General features: G+C 29.4%; 1 protein-coding gene across 1 annotated transcript in view; it reads left to right on the forward strand.

Annotated features, from left to right (window-relative positions):
- The window catches only part of LOC101501431 (serine carboxypeptidase-like 45), a 37,533-nt gene extending 27,429 nt beyond the window's left edge, over positions 1 to 10,104 (forward strand). The window contains exons 8-18 of the mRNA XM_073363423.1: positions 7,447 to 7,491; positions 7,573 to 7,674; positions 7,769 to 7,864; positions 8,126 to 8,218; positions 8,302 to 8,372; positions 8,474 to 8,668; positions 8,862 to 8,915; positions 8,963 to 9,075; positions 9,331 to 9,426; positions 9,520 to 9,637; positions 9,789 to 10,104. Of these exons, the coding sequence (XP_073219524.1) occupies positions 7,447 to 7,491; positions 7,573 to 7,674; positions 7,769 to 7,864; positions 8,126 to 8,218; positions 8,302 to 8,372; positions 8,474 to 8,668; positions 8,862 to 8,915; positions 8,963 to 9,075; positions 9,331 to 9,426; positions 9,520 to 9,637; positions 9,789 to 9,899 (1,094 nt within the window). The 3' untranslated portion in view covers positions 9,900 to 10,104. The remainder of the gene's footprint in view (positions 1 to 7,446; positions 7,492 to 7,572; positions 7,675 to 7,768; positions 7,865 to 8,125; positions 8,219 to 8,301; positions 8,373 to 8,473; positions 8,669 to 8,861; positions 8,916 to 8,962; positions 9,076 to 9,330; positions 9,427 to 9,519; positions 9,638 to 9,788) is intronic.
- Positions 10,105 to 23,405: the final 13,301 nt, after the last annotated feature.

Raw genomic sequence — 23,405 nt, forward strand, 5'->3', positions numbered from 1 at the left:
GCTCAGTACTCACTCAATCGTTTGCCAAATCGATTGATTCAGCCCAGGATTCTGTTTTCATTAAAATCCTTCACCCCAATCGATTGCCTAATCGATTGGCTCAGTGAAAATCCTCAGTTTTAGTTGTATGATTGATTGTTCATGAATCTATCCATGTCTTGATTTGTTATGTTATAATTAGGGGATTGAGAACCTCATTTTGCTTTCATTTTTAATTGGCAAATATTGTATTGAACTTTTCGCATATTGGGAATCCTATTAAGGTGCATGTTTAGTTGAAAAGTCATTTTGAGCATTTAAAAACTTAATTGCTATGTGTTAACTGTTATTTTTCGGTTGGTGACCCTTTACAATTATTGTGGAAATCTGGGCTTTGCCCTCAGATGAGAGTCAGGACGGTCCTACCGGTTCGTACCCTACGGACGGGAATGGAGATGGGAACGCTTGACTGCAGTTACGTTAGGAGGATCTCACGGGGCGCGTGGAGATCACTCGGGGTGTATAGCTTTTTGGTAGGATGATCAGATTAGGATGATGTATAGGGACTAGGTGTCCTTCTTTTTGGATTGGAGTATTTTTAGTTTGGAAAACTGTACTTATACTAATATTGTCAGTTTGACATCTTATTTGAATGAGTTCCATGTACCATTTGCTGTTGTGTAAATGTTTTGGATTTATAATTGGAGAAACTTTTCCGCTGCTTGTAAATAATAATGACTCAATTATTTATCCAAAGGCATTTATTTATTTATTTCTCTGTTTTATTTTAATTTCTTTTGAAAAAAAAATATACCCTCGCTTTGAAAAACGGGGTGTTACAAGCATTATCCTCTAGGAAGAAGCAATCATGAGTTTAATGTTAGATTACGCTAAAAGTTCATTCTTCATATGGAACAAATATCTTCATCAGATGTGATCCATATATGATGTATTTGGAATAATCATGAAACAAAATTATGCTCATGGAAATATGAAATACAAGTAAAGGACCAAAGTTATCTCATGGAAGATCATTGTTTGATCCCTCCACATAAGCAGTCTGTATAATAAAAGAGTTTAAGTAACTCGTCATCTCGTTAGACTCATGGGCATATCAAAACCTAAGAAGAAATATTTTTGGAAGTCCTTTGGCTACAAGGTCTGAATTGATTCCTTTGTCTGATCGAGGAGAAGATCTTTGCCTCTAGTGTATAGCGTGCTTGAAACATCATATGAGACTTACATATACAAAATCAAAGCACTAGAATATAGGATTGCGTCTACTGATTCAGAAGAAAGAATGATCAGAACCAAGCTAACTCTACATCTGGTTAAGGGATCATCTAAAAGAAATGTCTGACAAACTCTAGCAAGACATAAGGGCAAATTTTCTTAATCATCCTCGTTTTTCATTGATCAAGTGCTTTGCAATTTATTTCATTACTCTATGTGTACTTGTTTGTCTGACCTGCTTTTTATGTGTGTTTGTGTTTTCTTTTTGTCTTATCGTGTGTGCATGTGTAGTCTTTTATGTCGTGGTTTGTGTTGTCACGTCCTTGGTTGTATCGATTGTCTTTTTTTTTTTTTTGAAATTTTTTTTTGGTCTCTTTCGTTAAAAGCTATAACTTGATTTATTTTCGATGCTTATTTAAAATTCTCTCATTTCTATTGTTCTTTAAAAATCACCTTTTTCATTAAAAACATTCTCTCCCACCCCAAATCCCTTTTGATCCAAAAATGTTTTATACTACAAACTCTCTAGGAAAAACCAGTTTTATATCCCCCTGAAAATGATAAACACAATTCTTTAAAAGTTTCAAACTTATTAAGTTATTTTATTTTTGATACATATGAGGGTACAATAGGAGAGAAAGGCCTGTGAAAAAAACACAAATATATCATAAAAAAAGTATGACTTGAGTTTCCAAAAAGTGTTCACAAATTCCTATGATGTTAAGCCTTTGGTTTCGTATGATATATATTGATTAACATTTCAAAATTCTAAAGATTTAAAGCCTTTGAACTATTGTTCTTCTTAGGATGTTAAGTATAATTGAACAAACCAAGTTTTTAGAAGGTATTAAGGCTTTCAAAACAATGGTGAATATGAATACTTTGTCATATATGTTAGTGTTATGCAGAAAATATATATTATATATATATATATATATGCAACAAAACATGCATATATTTTTAGATGTGGATAACACAAATGATGTAGCAAACATATGATACAACAAATAGATGCAGATGATGCAAGAAAAAAATTAGATGTATATGCTACAAATATATGCAAATGATGCGAATGATGTAGACAATGCATATGTAACAATTAGATGATGCAAATGATACAAATGATGCAACAAAATATGGTGCAATGAAGATGATGCAAATGATATCATGTAGGTAATGCAAATGATGCAAGCATACCATTAGTTATATTACTATATCTTCTACTTTTGTCCCCCTTTGTCATTATCAAAAAGGGTGAAATTATATAATTTACAGTAAGCAATCACGAACAACAATCACACACAAGAAATACAGTAAAGACCATCACACAACATACATATGATTAACATGAATGAGTTTTTAAAATAAAAGAGAACTTAAAAACAAAAAACTAATCCTTGACAAAAGTTCTAGAGACATCTAAGGACACATCTCAAGAGTTCAACTACTTCAGATGGTGGGATTTCCTTTTTCTTAGGAGAGGAATGTGACTTCCTTTGCCTACCAAAAATGAACCAGCATCTATAGCAGATGAGTTTAAGAAACGTAAAGGATGAACAAAAACTATATCCCTTTGTTTCTTTTTTGAACTTTCATCTAATACAATGATGGAAATTTTTTCATGTTCAAGGTCATACCTTTTGACTTGTCAGGCTTAACTAAGGAAATAAGATGATGTAGTCTTCCATTTTCTCTAATTATTTTAACTTCTCTAATGGGCCTTTTTCTGAATATAGATTTGGAGATATAATCTTTCCAAGATAAATCTTTGATAAGATTGTAGGTGCTCCAACCTTTCTTTGTTATTGCTTCAAATTTCCATCCAATCTAGAAGATTCAGACAAAATGAGGCACAAGCCTTTCAATGCTTTGTTCCATACTACATCCTTATATTCAAGGTACTTAAAAAAAGAAGGAGACATTAACATCCAAGGGTTGCACAGAGTGAACCTCTGAATGCATTTTGTGATCCTACTGGTATAATCCATCTTATTGACTATAGTTCGCAGATGTAACAATTTCACGATTTCTAAACATTTCTCCAATTACGTTGAGCAGATCATGTTTTAAGAATATCTTGAAATCTTTCTAAGAGTACAATGTAAGAAGAGAATCATTTACAAAGCTGAAGACTTATAAAAGGATAAGATATAAAACTAGTTTTTCTAGAGGGTTTTAGGTTTAAATCATTTTATTTGAAAAAGCATTTGGGTTGGGAGAGAAAGGCTTTTATTTATGAAATTGTTATTGAAAAACACTAGAAATGAGAAAAGTTTAAATAAGCATAGAAAAAAACGATCAATAACATAGATTTTATTGAAATTGATAAAAAGAACTGTTTTAAAAAAAGGAACACATGTGATACAACCAAGGACAGGACAACACGAACCACGATATAAGAAACTATAGAGACACACGATAAGACAGAAGAGAAAACACAAACACACATAAAAGGAATATCATGCAAGAAAAATCACTTTCCATAGACTAATGAAATAAATTCCATAGTACTTGACATATGACAGACGAGGTTGATTTAGCAACTTTGTGAGACTTTTCTTTCAAATGATCTTTAACCCATATATAGAGTTAGCACGATTCTGATCAATCCTTCTTCTAAATCAATTGATGCATTTCTATGTTCTACTTCTTTTATTTCATATATGTGAGTCTCAAATGGTATTTTAAGCATGATATACACTATAGGCAAAGATCGTTTCCTTGACTAGACAAAGGAACGGCTTTATACCTTGTAGCCAAAGGATTGCCAAAAACAGTTCTTCTTAGGTCATACCTTATAGACATATGAATGGCTTCAAACCTTGTAGTTAAATGTTTTCCAAAATTGTTCTTCTTAGGGTCTGATATGTCCATGAGTTTGATCAGATGATGAGTTATTTAAACACATTTATATTAAAGACTTTTTTAGTGGAGGGATTAGATGATGATCTTCAATAAGAGAGCTTTGGTCTGATACTTGTAGTTCAGGTTTCCTTGTGGATAATCTTGTTTCATAATTATTTCAAATACATCATCTATGGACTACATCAAAGGAAGATATTTGTTTTGTTAGAAGAATGAACTTTCAGCTTACTCTGACATTAAACTCATGCTTGCCTCTACCTAGACGATAATGATCAAATGATTAATTCTTTTTTATCTACCCTTTTTAAGAATTGTTAGTTTTGACTTGAAATTAGCCAAGGATGCTTGAGTGTATCCTCCAACCTTTGTTCTGGTGTGGGTCTTCGACTTGTTTCCATTCAACCTTTCGATTTTATGCTGTTGAGTGAGAGGTTGCACTACTAACCATTTCTTCTAACGGGTTCCTTGCACATTTGAAAATATATCATGGATCATTGAAGTGTTTATAAAACTTCTCACTGAATGGTTAGATTCGCTATTGACATGCATTATAATGTTCCTATTATTTTACACTAACATTTGGTTGTATAAGCTAATACTTCTTTCTATTAGGATGAATTTTAGCATTAGCATATTGATTCTTCTCACTAATTAACAATAAAATGTATGCAAGTTACGCATGCTTCTAAAATTATATGATCCGGATATAGCCAATCACTAAGATGCATATTATATGTAATGATAATGTCACCATCCACTTAGATAACTCAAAAGATAAAATGTTCAAAACACAAATCACCAACCACTTAGACAACCACAAAGATAAAAGGTTCATAATATAAATCGCCAGCCACTTAGGCAACTACAAAGATAAAATATTCAAGATTAAATTTTAATTACATATGACATCAAAGTTATATCTCATAGATGCTTAAAATCAAGAATCAATAATTTTGTTATCCCCAAATTTAGAACATATATACACGTGAATAAATGTCTTAAAATCACAATTTTTATTTTAAAAACTACAACATTGGATTAGATACATGTGATTGATAGACTTAAAACTCAAATCACGAAGAACACATAAAAATATAAACTTTATTTCTTCTACTATAAAACTTCTCCCATTATTACTCATTTAGGCATACAAATCAAAGCTTACCACTGAACGCATGACAATAATCAACTTAATCATGTTCTCATAATTTAAAATTAAAACTTTTCATCAATTCCCTCAAGACTCATATAGTATTCATAAAAATCAAAACTTTAAAATGAAATAACACAAAAATCAACACTTTAAATTAAATACATCATAACAAACATATTTCTCATGAGATCATAATAAAAATCATAACTTTATAACTAAGTACACCTAAAAAACACAAAGATTCCAACTTTACATCAAATATATGACAATAAGTATATTACACATGTTATAATAATAAAAATTGGAATTTTATAATTAAGTTTATCAAGGCAAACATATTACTAAAAACAAATCAAAATATTATAGTTACATTCTTTGAGACAAACATAAAATTAACCTATTTCTTTTAACGCATCAATACATCATATCAATATCTTATAAATCATTAATTTGATATCTAACCTAACCTTGCATGGGAAAAAAACCCTTACTTTGAGCATTTTCCTTCCAAGCAACACCATATAGCCCTAAAAAAATCTCACAAAGATGAAAGAACGAAAGCCTAGAACTTCCACAAGAATGGGAGGAAATGTGTGAATGGTTGTTTGAGTGGCTTAAAAAATATTTGAGATAAACAAAATATAATGTTGGGAATGGTGTGTGGGGGTGTGGGTGATGATGACTTATTTTCTGTTCTATTGCAAGTTTAATTGTATTCTATGAGGGTGAGGTGTATGAGACTGATATAGGTGGCGTCGAGCTGATTAGAGGGAATGAATAATTATCTTCATTAAGGTTAATTTTACACATGAATAAGAAATTCAATTGGAATGATATCATTCAATGACCAACTGTTAGGAATTAATTGACATTCATGTACTTATTCTTGCTAATTACACGTTTGAGTTAATGCAAGGGAGGGAGAGGCGAATGATCATGAAATGTAATAACTTGATCATACGATTATTACTTATAGGAAAGGGTGTGGAACATGAATAGTGGAATGGTAACATGCCAATTACAATTGATTAGTGGTCTTCTTGAAAGCTAGGAAGAATACGCATGATACTATAAACTAGATGATATTAAAAATAAAATTGAGTTATCAAGAGTAGTAGTGTGGGTAATTCAATTTTAACTTAGTCAAAATTGAATTGGTCATTGTCCACTCTAAAACAAATACTCCTACGAGTTTTAATTAGTTAATGATAAAAACGTCAATTAATTAATATGAAAATGCTTGATTAAATAATTACACATCAAAAGAATAATTATCTTATTATTGTCACACTAAATTAATTAAATAGAATAAATAAATAAAGCTAAGTGCTTTAAATTAATTAATTAAAATAAAAGGTGTTGCAATACTTATCCCTTAAAATAGTTTTGTGCTCGAAACTAATAGGTCTCTAGAAGGTTTGGGTAAAGCTCCCACCACTTACTCTCATTCCACTTACTTTTACTTTCCACTTACACTCCACTTACTTTTATTTTCCACTCACAATAATATTCCCACCACTTACTCCCATTCTACTTTTACTTTCCACTCACACTCCACTTACTTTTATTTTCCACTCACAATAATATTTCCACCACTTACTTACTCCAATTCCACTTACTTTTACTTTCCACTCACACTCCACTAAAATATTCCCACTTATCTCCACCCAAAGTAGTGGCCTCATTATCCCTTATTCTCATTCCACTTTTATTTTCCACTCAATAATATTCCCACTTATCTCCACCCAATGTGGTCCCTATCTCCCTTACTCCCAATCCACTTACTTTATTTTCCACTCACAATAATATTCCCAATCCAATTACTTTTACTTTCCACTATCCCCCAATTATATCATTCACCACTTACTTATATCATTCACTACACATTATTTATATCATATCATCTGTTTGTTTAGTTTATATCTTATTTAAATCACATCTCTATTTGGGTTTTAGTGGTTTGTTTAGTTTTTTATTTGCAATTCATACTAAGATTAGAAGATGAACAACATTTGTTTAATAATTTCTTCCATACTACTTTCATCATGTTTTTTTGTTTCTTTCATCTCTCTTTTCTATCTATTATGTAAATTCTCGCAGTAATAAAATAATTAATTTACCTCAACAACCAAAGGTGGAATTCCTCCAATACTCTGGTTATATAAGTGTTGATGAAATACAAAAAAGATTTTTATTTTATTATTTTGTTGAAGCAGAAGTTCAGCCAACTTCAAAACCATTAGTTCTGTGGCTACACGGAGGTAATGTGAAATCAACCACTACAAATTTTTTTTATTTAAAATTTAATAATTTAATGTATCTAACTATACGCTGTTTTGAAGGGTCTGGTTGTTCTTCTATCGGACTTGGAGCTTTCAAAGAGCATGATCCTTTCAAACCAACTGACAAATGTTTAGTTAAAAACGACTACAGTTGGAACAAAGGTCATTAGAAAAATCATTTCTTTGAATTATAGTAACATTTTAGTAACATTTTGGTGCATACTTAAAATTATTTTCCATTTTGATAACCTTGTAGAGGCGAACATGCTTTATTTGGACTCACCCGCTGGCGTTGGTTTCTCATACTCTATCAACGAGTCATATTATCACCACATCACCGATGAAATGACAGGTATGTTTACTTTTTCCGTGCAAATTAACATGAGAATAGTACTTAAAATGTTGAGGTGAACTGATAAATAATAAAACAATAAACTAGAGTTTAATAAACTACAATTTCTACAATCTACAATTTCAACGCAATTCACTTAATTAAAAAAAACCCATAATTTTAACACAATGTACTCATCAAAACATTCACTTTAATTTGTTTTGAATTATGTAATTATATTAACTTTACATATGTTTGACTATATCTGTGTATAATTTACAGCAAGAGATACTCTTGCGTTTTTGGAACATTGGTTCAAAAAAATTGCGCAGTACAAAAACAATGAGTTCTTCATTACTGGGGAGAGTTATGCAGGTAATATTTTTATTGTGTTATATCATTATAATGTTTATTATGAAGGTTATGTTGGATGCATGATGATAGACTTTTGATCTCAGGTCACTTTGCACCCCAGCTTGCCGAACTCATTCTACAAACCAAAACCAAAATAAATTTGAAGGGAATAGCTGTGAGTACAAATATATGAAAATAAATTTAAACATTATGTTGTGCTTTATAGAAGAAACATTTTAATAAGAATAATGTTTCCTCTCTTTCTGATATTTGTAGATAGGAAACCCCCTTTTAGAGTTTAACACAAATTACAACTCTAGGGGGGAGTTTTTGTGGTCGCATGGGTTGATATCGCATTCAACCTATGACTTACTCACAAAAGTTTGCAACTTTTCTCGAATAGTACGGGAATATGGAAGTGGAAAAGTTAATTCCACCTGTGTACATGTTACTGCGCAGTTTAGTACGGAGGTTAGTAGATATATGTTTTTTCTATATTCTGTTATTTGCATATATATATATATATATATATATATATATATATATATATATTTTATATTATGTTATTTGCATAGAAATAATATATATATTTTTTTTATATTCTGTTATTTGCATAGAAATAATACCCTTCCATTAAAATTGACATTATATTATTTATGTATAGGTTGGTAGCTACATCGATCCTTTTCATATCAGTAACGATCCGTGTCTACCACCTGTATAATACACTTTATCTCAACTTTTGTCTTTTTATATTTTTTTTAGCAAAAAGGAAAAAAGAGAGCTTTTTGTATTGGAGACGTAATATTTAAGTACTTCAATAAAAAAGAATTACAAAAAACTCTCCATGCTAGAAGTACCTTATGGCAAGGTTGCGTGTAAGTTTTATTAATTGAATCTTTACTTATCATTCATTGGAGTTTCAAACTTTATTATAACTTCAAAATACTGTGTTATTTAGATTGATGGAATAAAGTCAAATAAAATTTAATTATCACTAATTTTGTCTTTGTAAATAAATAGACTTATGAATTATCCTTCAAATTGAAATAAGTTCAGGTTTGTATTGAAAAAAGATGATATATTTTATCAAATTTGTATTGATTGCTAATACCATTTTCGTTTTATTATAGAGTTCTTGGGATTGATAGCAAAAGTTTTTATGATACTCCAACGGTATCTCTTCTAGGGACACTTGTCAAATTGGGTGTAAGAGTTATGGTATTTAGGTTAGTAAATTTCTCTTAGTCCTTACATCATATTCTTTACTTTGGTTTGACAATGTTCTATATTTTTAAGCAAAGTTATATTTTTTTTTATAGTGGAGATCAAGATTCTTTCATACCATTCCTTAACACACAGTCCTTGTTGGACGAATTAGTTAAGGACATTAGGTTGAACATCTCGCAGCCTTTTAGACCATGGTACAATGGAATGAAGGTATATATGTTTAAATGTTAAGATTTTTATTTTATGGACTTATTGATTATGGACTTATAATTAACAATCTAATTCTATATGTTTTTGTTGTTATTTTTTATCTCAACTCTATCATTCTTATCTAAATAATTAACTTATTTTGATTATTTAGGTCGCAGGATATTCGGTGGTTTATGATGATATTTTTATCCTTTGCCACTGCAAAAGGAGCTGGGCATTCTTGTGCGTCTTCACAGCCAGAAGCATCACTTTTGTTATTTAAAGCATTTTTGGAAGGAAGCTCTCTTCCAAAAATTCAAATATAAATGCATTTTGTAACATAGTTTTTATTTTTATTGAAAGTTATATATTAAACTGTTTATTGTATATTTATTATATTTTATTTGCGTTATATACAAACAATTGATGCATTTTGTAACACAGGTTTATTTATTGAAAGTTATATGTAACATATTGTTAATAAATCATTTAAACTGATATATATTTTAGAATTATAAAAGCAATTTTTTATTATTAAAAATAAATATGTAATTCAAACTGAACAAGGTAAGATGTGATGTGGTTCGTGTATAAACATTTAATAAACAACACAATAAAAGAAGATTGTTAGTCAGGTTACCTAAACTTTCAAACATATATATGTTTACTGAATTTGTTATCTCTGAGATCATGTTAATCATTACTAATAAGAGAATCCAATGTCTGTTTTTTATAGACTATTTTAATTTAAGTTTACACATTGAAATTGTTATTTTTAAAATAAGAGAATTCAATGATTATTGAGTTGGTCTAGGTTATAAACAATAAATAACGAACTAATATGAATCTTTCTCCTACAAAAACTTTACTTTTAAAAGTAAAAAATTTTTAAATTTTTATAAGTGAGATGTTTATAATATTTTAAATATTACGTATATTTTTTAGAAAATACAAGTTAACTTAAAAATAAAGTCTAAAAATATATTTAAAAGATAAATTGTCTGAGTAAAACTCATATATTTAAAAATAATTCCTCTTTATCAAAATAAGTGTTGTTTAATATTTTTTTTTCTTCCAAATTTTAAAAATAAAATAAATGAAATTTTTTCACCAAAATATAATAATGAGTTAGTATAATAATGTTATAAGAGTCTTCTCATTATAACTATTGTAGTTTAAAAATGCCTTAAATTTGTGACTTGAAAGTGATCCACTCAATATTAATTTGAGAACAAAATCGAAATGAATTAATTAATGTTACATTAAAAAATAATTTGACAATTAATTTAAATTATTATTATTTTTGCTAAAAAACACTAATTATTTTAAAATGGAGGAGTAGTTTGTATATATATCAAAAAGAGAGAAAAGAAAATGTACCACAAATTTTTCTCTCATTTTTAATAAATTTCTACTTATTAAAAAATATGCATGCGATATTATATATTTTACAAGCCAAGCATGTAGTTTCACAAGTTTATCAATTTGTTTGTCTCTTGTGGGCTATGGCCTCAAATTGTGCCCGATTGCACTTTATCAATTTCATGCTCCGGAATTTTTAATACATATATCAACATTGGTGCAAACTATTTGGTCAATATTGTTTTTTTTAAAGAATAATTTGATATTAAGGGTGTTTAAAAATATATATTGAAAAAATAATTATGATTAATTTTTGTTATGTAAGAGTTAGTTATAGTGTGATAATTGTAACACTCCGTTTTTCAAAGCGAGGGTGTATTTTTTTTTTTTAAAGAATTAAACTAAAACAGAGAAATAAACAAGGTAACACATTTGGATAAGTAATTAAGTCATTATAATTTTCAAGCAGCGGAAAAAGTTCTCAATCCATGTATCCAAAATATTTACATAACAAGAGTAGTACAGTCTTCCAGATTAAAAGTAAACGCAACCCAAAGGAAAGACATATGTTCCCTCTGTGTCAACCTAGTCTGATCATTTTACAAAATAACTAAACACACTGAGTGATCTCCACGCGCCCCGTGAGATCCTCTTAACGTAGCTGCAGTCAAGCGTTCCCATCTCCATTCCCGCCCGTAGGGTACGAACCGGTAGGATCGTCCTGACTCTCATCTGAGGGCAAAGCCCAGATTTCCACAATAATTGTAAAGGGTCACCAACCGAAAATAACATATAACACATAACATTTAAGTTTTAAATGCACAAAATAACCTTTCAACTAAGCATGCACCTTAAAAGGATTTTCCATATGCTAAAAGTTCATATAATGCTTGCCAATTAACAATGAACTCAAAATGAAGTTCTCAAACCATCAAGTAATACATAACTGACCAAAGCATTGATAAATCAATTGAGCAATCGATTATCTAACTCAAAATAAGGACTTTTGCTGAGCCAATCGATTGCCAAATCGATTTGGTCAGTTCTGCTGAGTTTCTGCATGACCAAATCGATTTCTAAGTCGATTTTGTCAGTTCTGATGAGTCCCTGGGTTGCCAAATCGATTTCCAAATCGATTTCGGCAGTTTTGCTGAGTTCCTGCCTCTCTGCCAATCGATTTCCAAATCGATTTCTTAAAAGATTTTGAAAGATATATTTATACAATCGATTGGCAAATCGATTAGGTTAAAATAGTGAACTTCCTGCAACTCATCCAATCGATTGGGAAATCGATTTCCCTGCTTATTCTTCCAAAAACACATAAACTAACTCAATATCATTCATACATAATTCCACATCTTAACACTTAGCAATGATAACACAATCGCTACGACATCATGAGTTTCGAAATAGTATTGCAATCAAACATGCTATCACCAAATTCTAAAACATAACACTTAACACTTATAACACAATTACTACAACATCATGGGTTTCGAAATGGTATTGCAATCAAACATGTTATCACCAAATTCCAAAACATACACTTAACACTTATAACACGATACTACACAGACAAAATGAACCAACAATTCACAATTTAACAGGGTGTAGTCTCTCACGGACAAACACCTGTGCAGTCTCTCACGGACAAACACAATTCACCAAGAAACGTAAGTCGTAAACGTACCACCTATCACGGGTCAGTACAGTTTACCGAGGTGTCACCTATCACGGGTCAACACGATTTACTAAAAGGGCCCGTACCGTTTACCAAGGTGCCACCTATCGCGGGTCAGCACGATTTACCAAAATACATATAAGAAAACAAGACATTAAGAGATTTCCCATTCTTAATTCTCATTTAACTAAAACCAGGGCGTAGTCTCTCACGGACAAACCCCTGTGCAGTCTCTCACGGACAAACACAATCCACCAAGGAACGTAAGTCGTAAACGTACTACCTATCACGGGTCCGTACTGTTTACCGAGGTGCCACCTATCACGGGTCTGCACAACTTACCAAACGTAAATCGTAAACGTACTGCCTATCACGGGCCCGTACCATTTACCAAGGTGCCACCTATCGCGGGTCAGCACGATTTACCAAAACACACATAAGTAAACGAGACATTAAGAGATTCCCCATTCTTAATTCTCATTTAACTTAAACGATTTTCAAAACAGACATTAAGTAAATAAGTCATTAAGAGATTCCCCATTCTTAATTCTCATTTAACTTAAACGATTTTCAAAACAAACATTAAGTAACCAAGACATTAAGAGATTCCCCATTCTTAACGCCCAATTAAGTTAAACGATTTTCAAAAAACAAATATTAAGTAACCGAGACATTAAGAGATTCCCCATTCTTAATACTCATTTACCGAAACGATTTTCAAAAACGATAGTTAAGTAACCGAGACATTAAGAGATTCCCCATTCTTAACGCCCAATTAACTTAAACGATTTTCAAAAACAAATATTAAGTAACCGAGACATTAAGAGATTCCCCATTCTTAACGCCCAGTTAACTTAAACGATTTTCAAAAAAACAAATATTAAGTAACCGAGACATTAAGAGATTCCCCATTCTTAACGCCCAGTTAACTTAAACGATTTTCAAAAAAACAAATATTAAGTAACCGAGACATTAAGAGATTCCCCATTCTCAACGCCCAGTTAACTTAAACGATTTTCAAAACAAAATATTAAGTAACCGAGACATTAAGAGATTCCCCATTCTCAACGCCCAGTTAACTTAAACGATTTTCAAAAAAACAAATATTAAGTAACCGAGACATTAAGAGATTCCCCATTCTCAACGCCCAGTTAACTTAAACGATTTTCAAAAAAACAAATATTAAGTAACCGAGACATTAAGAGATTCCCCATTCTTAACGCCCAGTTAACTTAAACGATTTTCAAAAAACAAATATTAAGTAACCGAGACATTAAGAGATTCCCCATTCTTAACGCCCAATTAACTTAAACAATTTTTCTTAAAACAAAATATTAAGTAACCGAGACATTAAGAGATTCCCCATTCTTAACGCCCAGTTAACTTAAACGATTTTCAAAACAAAATATTAAGTAACCGAGACATTAAGAGATTCCCCATTCTTAACGCCCAGTTAACTTAAACGATTTTCAAAACAAAATATTAAGTAACCGAGACATTAAGAGATTCCCCATTCTTAACGCCCAGTTAACTTAAACGATTTTCAAAACAAAATATTAAGTAACCGAGACATTAAGAGATTCCCCATTCTTAACGCCCAGTTAACTTAAACGATTTTCAAAACAAAATATTAAGTAACCGAGACATTAAGAGATTCCCCATTCTTAACGCCCAGTTAACTTAAACGATTTTCAAAACAAAATATTAAGTAACCGAGACATTAAGAGATTCCCCATTCTTAACGCCCAGTTAACTTAAACGATTTTCAAAACAAAATATTAAGTAACCGAGACATTAAGAGATTCCCCATTCTTAACGCCCAGTTAACTTAAACGATTTTCAAAACAAAATATTAAGTAACCGAGACATTAAGAGATTCCCCATTCTTAACGCCCAGTTAACTTAAACGATTTTCAAAACAAAATATTAAGTAACCGAGACATTAAGAGATTCCCCATTCTTAACGCCCAGTTAACTTAAACGATTTTCAAAAACAAATATTAAGTAACCGAGACATTAAGAGATTCCCCATTCTTAACGCCCAGTTAACTTAAACGATTTTCAAAAAAACAAATATTAAGTAACCGAGACATTAAGAGATTCCCCATTCTTAACGCCCAGTTAACTTAAACGATTTTCAAAACAAAATATTAAGTAACCGAGACATTAAGAGATTCCCCATTCTTAACGCCCAGTTAACTTAAACGATTTTCAAAACAAAATATTAAGTAACCGAGACATTAAGAGATTCCCCATTCTTAACGCCCAGTTAACTTAAACGATTTTCAAAACAAAATATTAAGTAACCGAGACATTAAGAGATTCCCCATTCTTAACGCCCAGTTAACTTAAACGATTTTCAAAACAAAATATTAAGTAACCGAGACATTAAGAGATTCCCCATTCTTAACGCCCAGTTAACTTAAACGATTTTCAAAACAAAATATTAAGTAACCGAGACATTAAGAGATTCCCCATTCTTAACGCCCAGTTAACTTAAACGATTTTCAAAACAAAATATTAAGTAACCGAGACATTAAGAGATTCCCCATTCTTAACGCCCAGTTAACTTAAACGATTTTCAAAACAAAATATTAAGTAACCGAGACATTAAGAGATTCCCCATTCTTAACGCCCAGTTAACTTAAACGATTTTCAAAACAAAATATTAAGTAACCGAGACATTAAGAGATTCCCCATTCTTAACGCCCAGTTAACTTAAACGATTTTCAAAACAAAATATTAAGTAACCGAGACATTAAGAGATTCCCCATTCTTAACGCCCAGTTAACTTAAACGATTTTCAAAACAAAATATTAAGTAACCGAGACATTAAGAGATTCCCCATTCTTAACGCCCAGTTAACTTAAACGATTTTCAAAACAAAATATTAAGTAACCGAGACATTAAGAGATTCCCCATTCTTAACGCCCAGTTAACTTAAACGATTTTCAAAACAAAATATTAAGTAACCGAGACATTAAGAGATTCCCCATTCTTAACGCCCAGTTAACTTAAACGATTTTCAAAACAAAATATTAAGTAACCGAGACATTAAGAGATTCCCCATTCTTAACGCCCAGTTAACTTAAACGATTTTCAAAACAAAATATTAAGTAACCGAGACATTAAGAGATTCCCCATTCTTAACGCCCAGTTAACTTAAACGTGTTAACGTTATATTATTTATTTTGTGATTTTGAGTATTCTCTAATGATGATAATATTTGATTGTTTTGAAAAAATAGGTATAACTGTAGTGATTATTTTGAATAAGAGAGTTTCAATTGTTAGTAATATGTATTTTTTTAAAGGTTAATTATTTTAATTACTCTAATTTATCTTATATTAGTTATGAAATATTAGTAATGTTGTGAAAATTAAATGATGTTTGGAGGAGTATTAAAAATGAGAAAAATTAGATTAAGTAACTATTAATTTTGTTTTAGCAAAATAAAAATAATAATAGTAAAACATAAAATAATTAAGGGGACCAATGGGTTTGACCCATGTATGTGAACCCTAATAAAAAAAAGGGGGTTGCAGCCGCCGCCATAGAAGGGAGAGAAAAACACAACAATGTTATCGTTGACACTATTGATCGGTAATTGTTCGAGAAAACTTTCACCATTTTTGTTCAAATTTCAGCTTGTTGTTTCACTCATTAAGTTAGTCAAATAAACACAATTTCTCAGATTTTTAACCATCTCAATTTCTCTTTAAAATACCCGACTTCTCCGTTTTTAAAATTCGTTATTTTGCACCGTTTTCATTGTAAGTCTGATTTGAGTGAAATCAACGACAAAATGATTGTGTGAAAAATGGTTATATTATCCAATGATTGATTTTCTGGTTTATGACAAGTTTTCTTGACCGAATTTCAAAATTAGTTTTAGAGTGCATTCTCATAATTTATTTTTAACGTTTACCCATAGATCGATTGAAGGACAAATAGTCAATGAACAAATGTTGTTTGCTCGTGGAATCATATTCGTGTGTGAAAGCATCGAAATAAGGTAAGGAGTGAGAGAGCGTTTGAATTCACGAGTATAATATATTGTGAGATGAACGAGAAAATCGTATTTCTCAACGATTCATCAGGGGCTCGCTACATATGACAGTAGCCTTTTGAGGGATGATTTAATTAATGTGCAAATATGGAAATTGTGAAATTAAAATTGGAATAGTAATATTTATAAGGTGTTGATTGGTTTAATTTCATTAGATGTGTGGTATTTGATATTAATTTTATGTATATGTGTGATTAGATGAGTTTATGTAATGTGACAATAAAAGATTCATGTGTTGTTATAATTTTATGTGATGATGATGATGTATGATTAATAATTGTGATGTTATAAATTTGTGATAAGTTTATCTGATAATGTATGATTGATGATAGTGATGCTATAAATTTATAATGAGTTTATGTGATGATGATGATGTGTGATTAATGATAGTGATTTTATAAATTTGTGATGAAAATATTGAAGTAACCTCATAATTGATGAAATAATGGTGATTTCAATTTGTGTTTGAGATGACAGTCTTAATGTTAGTATCATAGGCCAACGAGGGGAGAAAATAAATATTGAGAATTTGTGAAGTGAAGATTATTTTGTCTTCATATAGGTAGGTCCTCACAAGCCTAGTGATTCTAGTGAAATACAACTGAATGAGCTTAATCGTGGCGGTTTGCTGTTGAGCCTTAAAACAAGATTGTTAGACCTTGAAGGTATTCGGGTGGAGAATTCCTAGGTGACATGGAGGTAGCACTCCAAATGTTGGGAGCTACCATGCAACACACGTTTACCTCGATTGTCGCATATATGTGTCTCGAGTTGAGTTGAGGGAATCTATGAGGACATGACCAATTTGAATTGTCCGCCCACCAGGATGGTGACATAGTATCAAACCTCCTAACCAAGTGCTTCAGAGTTAGAATGGTATCACATTGTGAAGTAGAGTCTAAGCTCATGCATAACATTTCATTTTCTTGTGATTGTTTTGTTATGACTAATATGTATTGTGTGCGATAATGATTTCTGAGATGATTTGATATTATAGTGAAATATATTGATTTTCCTTGATTTTGACTATGTAATGTGATGTTTTTCCTTGAATAATGTTTGTGTAATGGTACAGTTTATTGATGACTAATTGCAAGTTCTTCTTACTTAGATTATACTGCCAATATGATTTCGAAACTCACCTACTTCGTTGTTTGTGTTTGACTGGCTTTGTCATGTGTTTGAAAATCGCAGTTGTTACAAGTTAATGAGTCTTGAAGTTCAAGTTGGGAGGAATCCCACTCTGATAGGTGATACCAGAAATAAGGATTGTAATTTGTATTTTACTTATTTAAAACGACTTTTTGTATGAAAACCTTATAAGTACTAGTAAGTTTCTAGAATTAAATCAAGTAATTATACTTAAATCAAGCTTATTGCGATTGCACTATTTTATAAGAGTAAAGAAGTTTAATGTGTTCCTTTTAATTTTTGAAAAACATGATATCCTAAATTAAAAATAATTTTTTTTATTTTCTTGGAAATAATTTTTTATTTGTTCGCTGCAAATTTTATAGAAATATGATATAAATTATTATATATAGTATTTTAGAGTTTAGGATGTCACAAATAATATATGATATATGAGTGAGCTTAATAGTTTATTAGTGTCTTTAAGTTTTAATTCAACTAACAAATGACATATTGTTAAGTTGAATATCTTGTCTAGATTCAAACCCAAGACTTTGCAGTTATGTGAATTAATTATGGTGATATTTATAATATCTTTTAAGACAAAAAATGTAGTTGATTAATATTTTTTTAGAGGCTTAAATATGTTTTTGATCACTGCAAATATTGATTATTTCGATTTTAGTCCTTGTAATTTTTTTATGTGTACCTAGCAAATTTCAAATACTTTAAAAAAATTTCTTAATGTATTGTTTTAATTAAAAAAATAGTGATATGGCCAAATTTTGTTGATGTATTAGTTGCTGAATGTATTAATATTAATGACTAATTATTATTTAATATTTAAAATTAATTTTCATGAATTCATTTAATTAAAAACTCAAAATTAATTAATCAATAAATCAATTAAATATATTAAAAAACTTTATCAATCTTCATCTTCAACAAGTTTCACCAATGAATCAAACTCTGTCAACATGTCAATGTTTATGACACCTAAAACTCTGTTTGATGAAGATGGAAAGTTACCAAGAAAATAGAATTCGTGAAGCACATAAGAGTTGTTCAATGTGATGTTTTAATGCATTTTGTTTCAAAGGAACACAAACAAGAAGAGTGATGAGTTTAAAAAGAAATTTGAGGACAATGACTTTGATTTGAATTCAAATATGAAAATATTTGAGTTGAGGAAGAAGAAATTTTAGATTGAAAATGAAGATTGTTAATATTTTTAATATTTAATTGATTTTTTTTATTAAATAATTAGTTTTAGATTTTTAATCAAATAATTAAATGAGTTAATAAAATTATTTTAATTTAAAAAAAAACTTACCACTACCTCATACATCCGCAAAATTTGACCACATCACCATTTTTTTAATTAAAAAAACACACTAACGACTTTTTTCAAAGTTTGATTTCAAAGACCGTTTTTCTAATTTTTCTATTGTTAAGGGTTTCTTAATATTTTCCTATTATAAAATAAACTTTGGTGGCGACTCTATTAAATTTAAGAAACACTCAAATTTTTAGACCGCGACAAAAACTTAATTATAATTTTAGTCTTTTTTTGTTGTTAATTAAAACATACAAGAATTTGGACATATTATTTAAATACTTTTAAACTCAATTTATCCAGCTCAAAATTCAAATAATCTGATTTGCTAATTGTATAAATGCAAGATATGGCATAATGAATTGAATTAACATGATGTGGCATGTAGTACCCAAAAAAAAAAAAGCTAGCACAAACAGAAAAAATGTGGTAGTATAGAGTCCATCTAACATTAGTAGACATGCTATGGCTACACACAAGTTTGTCGTTTAATTTAATTGTAACAAAAGTATTCTTTACTGCCAGTGAAACCACCCACTGAAGTAGATTGCTATAATAGTTTAGACCAAATTAGTGCATTTAAATGAAGTAGGACTCTCCTTTCTTAAGAAAATTAAATGAATGAATGCATTTAATAGTGCAAATGCAAAATACTATATAAAATCTTGGAATAATTATTATATTATTTTCAGAAATTTGTTAACCGTATGCAAATTTTCGTTTAAAGTAATAAGATGTAATTGGAGGTAGTTACGAGTCGATTAAGTAAAACATATTTTCTTATTGGTGCATTATGTCCGTGTAACGTAAAAAAGTTCCACCCCTGCACCATCTACTATATACACAATATTTTCATGGTTAAATGCAGGATAGTCATGTTAGAAATAGTAGTTTTTACGGTGAACTTTAATTGATTTTATCTACATTTGTATTTTACAGTTTTTTTTTTCTTCATGAGATTGCATAGTGCGGTATTATCTATTATGTTTATCCTTTTATTTATTTATTTATTTATTTATTTATTTTATGAAACTATTTTTTTGTAAAGTTATTTTTGTGTTATTATCAAATATTAGTATATATATGTTTAATAAGTTAGTGCACCAATCCAATATTATGTCATAGTCTTTTAAATATTGACTTTATGTGATATTTTTTACTCATCTAATATTATGTGTTTGTTATTTTAACTTTTGTATTTATTATTTGAAAACATTATAACATAAAATTTTTGAAATAAAATTAGAAACTATTTTTTTTAGACATAAATTTAAATAATTATCTAAATAAAAATGAAATATTAAGTTTTAAATATAATTAAAATTATTTTTCAAACATCCAAACATCCATGATTCATTATTAAAAAATCTATTATATAAGCTAACAAGATAACAAAAATATTTTTTACTAATAAAATAAAAAGTTAATGAGTTCACAAATTGACAAACTAATAAAAATATGAGGCTAAAGTTATAAAGTCAAATAGAAAACATCACATAAATTTCTTTTCTCTTATCTATCAACCAAATATATGAGAAAAATGAAAAATAAGTTGTGAGTTATAAATAATAAAAGGTTAGTACCAACGTAGGTTGGTCTAGCGGAAAATGCAAGAGTGGTGAATTCGAGTTTAAATTTTTATTAAAAGATGCTCATATTTAGTGTCCCACACGTCTCGAATATGACTATTTTCGATTGAGGAAACCTATGAAAAACTTAAAAAAAATTAAAATAAAAGACTTACTTGGACTTTGGTCCCCTATTAAATCAAACTCATGAAAATAGTTTTCCTATTTTAAAATCAAATTTTTTTAGTCCATCAATTATCACATTTGTTGTAATTTTTTGATTAAACATTAAATAACAAAAATATTATATCTTTTAATTAAATAACAAAAATGAATAATTTCAATAGTTGAAACTAAAATTTTTCGTGGATTTTATTACAATTTTATGGGTATTAATCATTCAACATTATCATATCATATGTTGCATCGTTTAAAATATATTGTATCATTAATTTTTAGTTAAAAAATATGAGGCAAAGTTCATAGTTGTTGGATTTCAAAATAGGGAGACCAATGTTCACAAATAGGTGAAATTAGTCGGACCAAAACTACAATGAAACCATAAATTTACATAGTAACACTAATGAATATATATTATATTAAAAGTGGTATTATTTTATTTAAAATTAAATTTATATTCTTGATTACCATGATTTTTTACATCATCATGTACATATCACTTAAATAATTGCCACATCACAAAATTGTAACTCAAATTAAGAGAGGGGACTAAACGTCAACAAATTTGAAAATAGAAGATTCAAAATTATCAAATATTAAATACATGGACCAAAATTGTAGATTTAGTAGAATAGGAAAAACAAATTGCATTTTAATCTAAAAGTAAATAATCATTTTGATCTTTAGATGTGTAACATGTAGTCACTATAGTTTTTAAATGTATCAAAATTACAAAATATATTTAGAGGTGTATTTTATTTGTTAGTTTATTCTTAAAATGTCTATTTAATTAGTTAACTTGCTTCTTGATTATGTCTTCCATTAATTATTTTTATTCACGAAAGTACTAACAAAAGACACCTTAAAGAATGATTTTGAAACTTTAATTCATTCGAAGACTATAATAACATTGCTTCACTTATGAACTCTATAATTTTAAAAATTTAGTTCATTCTATATAGTCACATGTCCATAAATGACCACGTTCGGGAAGATACTTGATAAAATGGATGTGGTGTGAAAATTTTAAAGTTGATTCGATTACAAAATTACTTGTATCATCATTTACCAATATATTACTAATTTTAGGAATTATTATTATAAGATAAATGAAGGAAATGTGATGTACAAGGAAAAAAAAGATCACAAACTCATATAAACTTTATTAATAGACAAAAAAAAGTTGGTAATTATGAAAATATCGTTCCATCCTGACGTAGCCGTGATGACAGGTTGACATAACTCCAACAGTGAACTAGTCAAAAACTCAATTTTACGTAACTCCACGTTGGCGGACAAACGTATTTAGCAACCGTTGGAGATGCTCAATTACCATTCTTTATTCTATCGTCGTATTTCATATTGATAATTATCATCCTAAAATAACTAAGCGCATGTCCAACTATGATTCGATTACAAAATTATTTGTATAATCATTTACCAACATATTACTAATTTTAGGAATTAGTATTATAAGATAAATGAAGGAAATGTGACGTACAAGGGAAACAAAATGCTCACAAACTCATATAAACTTTATTAATAGACAAAAAAAAGTTGGTAATTATGAAAGGACCGTTCCATCCTGATGTTGTCGTGATGACAGCTTGACACAACTCCAACAGTGAATTCGTCAAAAACTCAATTTTACGTAACTCCACGTTGGCGGACAAACGTATTTGGCAACCGTTGGAGATGCTCAATTATCATTCTTTATTCTATCATCGTACTCCATATTGATAATTATCATCCTAAAATAACTAAGAGCATGTCCAATTGTGAATTAAACATAAGTTCATTAAATAAGGTCTACTATGCCACATCATATTAAAACAACTTATTCATGTTTTACTCCATCGATGAACTCAACATGAGTTCATTAACTAGAGCCCACTAACGGTCATAAATTTATTATTATTAATAAATTAATAAAAAAGGTAATAATTATAATTTTATTATTATTAAATTATAAAAGTAACCTTACTTACTGAGAGAACCGTTATGACATCTTGACACAACTCAAAAAGTGAACTCGTCAAAAATTGAATTTTGCTTAACTACACGCTAACGGACAAATTTATTTGGCTATCGTTGAAGATGCTCTAACAAATCTATAGTTTATGTTGGCTGTCAATGTAAATAACAATCTACACCCATATATTTAAATTAAAAATTTCACATATTTCACAAATATTATCATTTCATACATGAACTATTCAAACGACAAGTCTTTACATAAATAATTAGAAAGTACAAAAGAGCCATGTAAACATTCATAGATTTAAGAAGTTGAGTGAGCACATTCGCTTTGGTCTTCTTTAGAAGATCTATGATGTTTCAATGTGTCTAAGTTTTTCTCTTATCATTAGTTCATAAAAAAGAATAAAGAACGAAATTAAACTCAACCTTACTACAATCAAGAAAAGTGTTGTATAAAATTTACTTTAAAATATATATATATA

Source organism: Cicer arietinum, chromosome 1 (genome assembly GCF_000331145.2).
Source record: "Cicer arietinum cultivar CDC Frontier isolate Library 1 chromosome 1, Cicar.CDCFrontier_v2.0, whole genome shotgun sequence".
Classification (NCBI taxonomy): Eukaryota; Viridiplantae; Streptophyta; class Magnoliopsida; order Fabales; family Fabaceae; genus Cicer; species Cicer arietinum.